This window comes from Chenopodium album, chromosome 5 (assembly GCF_948465745.1).
Source record: "Chenopodium album chromosome 5, dcCheAlbu1.1, whole genome shotgun sequence".
NCBI classification, from domain to species: Eukaryota; Viridiplantae; Streptophyta; class Magnoliopsida; order Caryophyllales; family Amaranthaceae; genus Chenopodium; species Chenopodium album.
The window spans coordinates 12558690-12564865 of record NC_137838.1 but is presented as its reverse complement, the minus strand read 5'-3'; the positions used below and the strand labels follow the sequence as shown (position 1 = coordinate 12564865).

General features: G+C 35.9%; 1 protein-coding gene across 1 annotated transcript; it reads right to left on the bottom strand.

Moving 5' to 3' along the window:
- Positions 1-1939: 1939 nt before the first annotated feature.
- Positions 1940-6176, bottom strand: LOC145631924 (uncharacterized). Its single transcript, XM_081684154.1, has 3 exons — positions 6042-6176; positions 2573-3564; positions 1940-2163 (listed from the first exon to the last, which is right to left on the bottom strand). Exons 2-3 carry the CDS (start codon positions 3539-3541, stop codon positions 2158-2160), a joined length of 975 nt encoding a protein of 324 aa, XP_081540280.1. The 5' UTR covers positions 3542-3564; positions 6042-6176; the 3' UTR covers positions 1940-2157.

Genomic DNA, 6176 nt, shown 5'->3' with positions numbered 1-6176 from the left:
ATAATTCTGCAGCTACTTCTTTGTTTCCTGAAGCTATTCTGGAACATCGTACTATTATTGTGGATGGTGTGAACCAAGTTCAGGTCTTAGTTCAGTGGCTCAACAAACCACGACATGAAGCTACTTGGATGGAGCAGGCTGATTTTCTGGCTAAGTTCCCTAGTTTAGTGCATCTCTTGCCTTTGAGGACAAGTCTCTTAAAGGGGGAGGGTATGATACAGGATATATGAGAAAAGATATTATAGTTGGTTTTGGCGGCAAAATCTGTTAAATAGCCAAAGTTGTTATTCATTATTGATTTCACGAGATAAAGCACTTTACAAGTCTATCAAGGATTTCTGCTTAACAATATTACAGCTGGATTAGAGGGAATCTTTTCGGTTAAGGTCATGCTTTATTAATGACAGTAGGTTGTAATTGTGGGTTTATGCAATGAATTACAACTTCTTTCCCTAATCTCTCTTCTCTCTCATTTTTGTTATTCCTCTGTTCTTCTCTTCTTCTATCATAATCTTCAGTATTATCTAGGATAAAATCTTTGCTGTTTCCATAATATAAGGTTCATACCTTATCACCTATTTTTCTCTTCTTTAAAGCCTCGGCACTTTGATGTAGTAAGCCTTGGTGTGGCGAGCTAGAATTTTTGTGGTGAGGTTCGGCGTACTGTGAAGAGTTTCGGCTCACCTTGTTACCAACCTTTCTAGCTTCCACTTGCTAACTTGAGAACATGGGTAATAAGTAATACCATAACCTAAACAAAACTAATATCCTTATAGAATTTTGCAGCAAACAGGTCACGCCACGCCACAGCTTTTAGCTGAAGTAACTTATTAGAATCTCCTGCAGCCTGAGGGGTTTACCTTTTTTGCCCTTCGCAGTGCCACGTCAGCTTACTTTGCCAGGTTTTTTTTTTTTTTTGCTACGTTTGTTCCTGGTTCTTACTTTGGCCGGTTGACTTTCTTTTGTACTGTTGAAGGAAGTAGCTGGAATGCGTCATTGAAGCGCCTTCTAAGCTTTCTACGTTCCATTGAAGCCAGCGTTCTAGGATTGGATCTTCGGGTCTCAGTTTTTAGCATATAAGTTTCGGGGATTCTCCCTCTGCCTCGGCAATGCTGTCCTTGGGTCTTCGTTGAGCTAGCTTCGGTTCTCTCAGTCCTAGCTCCATCTCTATCTTATCACTTTTCTCAACATGTTAAATTAATGATAGCTTTAGGATTTGTTGCTAGGAATCTAGGATGTGAGATCGAGGAATCCTTGGACCATCTGTTCTGCTAGTTTATCTATGGAATGACTTGCAGTTTGGCCAGCACCAGTGAGGCAGTGATCAACTACTCTGTCTCTTCCTTCAACTTGTTTCCTGGGTTTGCAGGGATGCACAGACTAGCTATCTGACTATTACTCAGTTTTCAAGTTCACTTCCCAATGTTCGCCAACTCAGGCTTTCTTGCTTAAGTTGCTTATAGATGGCTCTGGTTCGGGAATACATCAAGAGATGAGAAGGGAGAGGAGAAGAGAAGAGGGGGAGTAAAGGACTAAAGGTTCTTTCGCAGGGTCTTTCTGAGGTTTCGTACTTCACAGGTTCCGTTATCCAGATTTTGGTTAAGGAGCTCTGTGAATTGGGTGGCATACATAGATATGTTTCTACTTAATCCAGGGATAGGCTGTGGCCTACATCAAAAGGCCTCAAATGAGGTTCAGACTTTGTTTTTTTGGGCGGGGAAGGGTTGTCCACAAGGACTCACGATATCGCAATGAGCCATATGTTTGGAACAGGTTTAATGCCTACCCTCTAAAAACTTTACCCAACTAATGTAGTTGAATACTTGAATGCTAGATTATGAATTTGCATATTTTGCTGTCATGTCAATATGCAAGAAAACGAAACTTTAAAATGACTAGGGGAACAACTGCACACAAAAATTACAAGCACTCAACTATATTCCGATGTACGGAGTACTTCATTTCATTCTCATTATAGAAATTGTTTAAGTTTCGCAAGAAGAAAGTCTAAGAAGGAGCACAGCTCTCCATTATGCATGCGATCTAAACAACAAACAGACATTACCACAAGAACTCAGCTCTCCCAGGTTCCTACAAGTTGCAATTCATGTATACGTAAAACACAGCATAGCACCTTTGCATTCCATATGATCTGGTCTAGTCCTGCACATACGCAAAACAGATATTGTAAGTATCAATCAAACGATAGAAGAATGCCAACTTACTAAACACATTGATCTTTGCTTAGGTTGACCTAAATAATGAGCTACACATGGTAGTAAAGCAATGTTATCGATTGAATGAAAGTATACATGTATGAGATGTGTTCTTGTTGCATAGAAGCTAACTTACAGCTGTACCCCCACATCAAAATGAGGGGTTTTCATATGATCCTAAATTGGGAAACAATTAGATACTATGAGCAACAATATATACCACTGAAATGTGAGTCTACTATTCGAGCAAAGTCAAGCATTATTATAAATAAATGAGGCAACAAACCTGATATGCTACAGAGAAGAATTGATAAAATCAAACAATCAGTAGATCAAATTGAAAATCTTTGACATACCTCATCATCATCATCATCTTCACTGCCTCCATCTTTCTTCTTCTTCGTAAGGCGAGTTGTACCACCCTCCTTGCTGATGGGCAGTTTCATTTCACCAAAAGGTGTGTCGACATTAATATTTCCTTTCATGCTATAACCAGTTCCTCTCCCCCTAATCATATCCCAGAGTGCAGATCCAAATTCCTTGGGCCTGAATGTGACTGGAAGATCCATATAGCTGATACCATTTTGAGGCAAATTCTTAGATTTTTCGAGGTCAGCACCTCCAATGTTAACATGACCTAGCCAAACCTCATAGTCCAGATCCTTAAGACCCAAGTCAAAGTCATTCTTATTCTCTATCTTGAGATGAATGGTTGCAACAGTTTCTTCAAAAGAGAACCTCTTAAACTTTATCTTTTCGATATCTATATCAGGCTTGTAAGGTATTGGGATCTTTCCATGTTTCTCAAGGGGGATAGTGATCCTTCCCAAAACAGGAACATCTATGATGAGATCAACCTTGAGCCTGTAAGGAATAATGCTTCCTGGCTTAATATCTTTATAAGTTTGCTTGATGTCATCATAAATCAGACAGACCGGTATCTTGATAGTCTCAGAGCCATGAGCATGAATGGTCCCAGCATCAGGAATCAGCCCAGAAATCAGCTTCCTTCCCTCACTGTCAATACAGTAATTTATGTCAACAAGGGGGATCGGAACGGGGTTGGGATTTTTCACAAGAACATCAAGAACAAGCTCTGCCTTGTGAAGGCTGATGTGAGGAATATGAATCCCACTAACATCTGCAGTAGGCTTGCCAAATCCGATTGCTCCCTCTATCTTCTCACCAATATCCTGAATAAAATCCTTCACCTTCTCTATAAATCCACCCTTTTCTTCCTCTTGTTCTTCCTTCTCAGGAGTCTTCTCAGGAGCCTTCTCTCTATACACCCTATCAGCTATATCTGGCTTATCATCTGATGCCATATCCAAAGAGCAAGAAACTTAACCTGTAAGTCAAAACATCAAAGTCTAAATTTGAAACAATCATCATTCAATAAAACAGACAGAAGTGCTAATAAGCACAGAAGTGCTAATAAGCATCAGACAATAATAATTATATAGGATAACTGTCTTAAACTACTAAAAGGGTGCAACAACACAACATGGTTTCAACCTTTTGACTGAAGAAAACATCTATTTTAATAGCCGGTATTCTTTCTATTATAAAACAATGCGTTTGATGTTTAAAATTTTGAGCAAGGGAACATATACTATCCTGATATAGTAGTAAGTCATTATTCAATATAATTACATTGAGATGCCTACCAAAATTAGTCAACTTCCCAGAAATAATAGTAAGTCATAAGTACATATCCAAAGGGTTATCTTCTAAAAACGCACTTTCTTTTCAAAGAGTGATGGATCTCAATTATCATCTCATCTATGTGAATATATCAAGAACAAATAAAGCAGAATTAGCCAATGCCTGATTAATGCAGGTCTATTGTTTGATTTTTCACAAGTCAATTTGGGGTGAGAAAAAAGAGATTACAACCGTGTGAATTTAAATGAAAACACGGGCAATAAACATTAGACATTTACCTAGACTCAAATCCTACAACCTTTGCACCTTATCTAAGGTTTACACTGTTCGGTCTTATGGCTACAATAAATAAGGTTTCAGACAGGTAGGTGTAATAGAACAAGAAGTCACTAACGACTTACAAGAACTAAACAGCACACTCCCTGCACTCACACTTACAAACAATATAGTACAGCTCATTCTTTTTTCCTCTATATTCAGCGGGTTATGGAGTAAGTGTGTTATTTGATGCAACTAGAATTTTGTAAAAGTCCGGAAGATGGCCAAAATATTCATCATTCATCATTGTTACAACAATGTAGCATACCCCATGCTCTATTTTATAAAGCAAACTTTAAGCCAGGAACATAACTCCAAATATTATTATTAATAATGACAGCTACTATCTAATCTTACTAAACAGATATTTATATGTACTACATATACCAGCATCGCTGTTCATCCAACATATACACACAGGGGTGAGGGCACCAGAAACAGGATAACAAGAATAAGAGTTTGCAGTACTACACAAAATAATTTACTAGCAGAATATTTTGGAAAATAGCAAATAAAAGATTAATATTGTTTCATCATTAGCAGTGGAACACAATCAAATCTCATTCTAATTTATCTTTATGTAGTAAACGCATCTTTGCCTGAAGATTGACCAACTAGAGCAAATTGACATTGATTACAGCAACAATTCGTTTAACAATAAGTTATCAAGATGTAGATGCTAACTACTTTAAGTGGCAAAGTCTTGGGTGTGTATTACTCAAAAACTGGTGTTGAATCCTTATGCATCATTGGCCTTTTTGGCATCCAATACAACAATTAAAGGGAAGTTCTCTGAGGTTTTCTAGACTTTCAAAAAGGTATGAGTACTTATTTTAGCAACTAAGATAAAACATGCTACGATCGATTTCCACAGTTCAATTCCTCACAAGATATCATACAAAAGTGTAGAATTTGTTATATACACCCCGGTGTACCGTGCATCCATAGTATTTTATTCTCATTGTAATAATTGTTTTTTATTTAATCATCAAATGAAGAGCAAAACTAAGCTTAAGTTAGTTAGGTGTACAGTGCATCCGGGAGTATATAACAATCTTTCACAAAAGTGTAATTTGAGTTTTCTCAGTCAATATTTACGCTAAGTGTTATGTTACTAAACATATGAATTACGATTAATGCATAAGTACCACAGTTATAACTTAACACAGACATTAAGAAAATCTATTCCAGCTACAATCATCAAAGTCCACAAAATCATTTGCAGCTCAATAAAAATTTAAAATTAAAAGAATCTAATCAAAGGAGAATTTTTTTTGCCAAACTACAAGAAATTTATTTTTGATCAAGGTTAAATTCAGCAATTAAATGAGTCAGGAGTCACTAAAGTTCAACAAAATGCAGTAGACATTCAACACAAAACCAAAATAACACAACCAATTTCGATGGAAATCAAACTAATCATAATTAATCTAAACTCAAGTTTATCAGATTTTAGATTGTGTATGTAATTTTTTAATATTTAAAAAAAAAATCGTCTGATCAAAACACAGCAACAACCAAGTTTTGCCTATAAAATCCCATTGTAATGACAAAATTGTAGAAATTTTTTCTGGGTATTTCAGATTACAAGATTTCCAGCAAACTTTATTAAAAGATGATCTAAATAATTTTTGAAACTATGACACATAGAAAACATCGAATGTAGCTTATTAAGTGTCATATTAGCATGATAGAATGCAGATAATTACAGATCTAATTGAATTATGCAATATTAAATCACATCAAAAATTGATCACACCCCAAATAAATAAACAAATCAAATTAATGGGTATACATAAATTTGATTAGATTTACATCACAAATCAGAAAAAATGGACTTACCCAGAAAAATAGAGCTTTAGGCCTTTAGCAAAATGAAACTTGAGTTTTTTTGGTTTTTTTTTTTTTTTTTTTTTTTTTTTAATTTATTGCTTTGAATGAAAAACAGAGGACTAGAAATACTCTATATAAAAATGA

Bases quoted from the DNA above. Each gene is read 5' to 3' on its own strand.
- LOC145631924 (XM_081684154.1), bottom strand. From the start codon at position 3,541: ATGGCATCAGATGATAAGCCAGATATAGCTGATAGGGTGTATAGAGAG.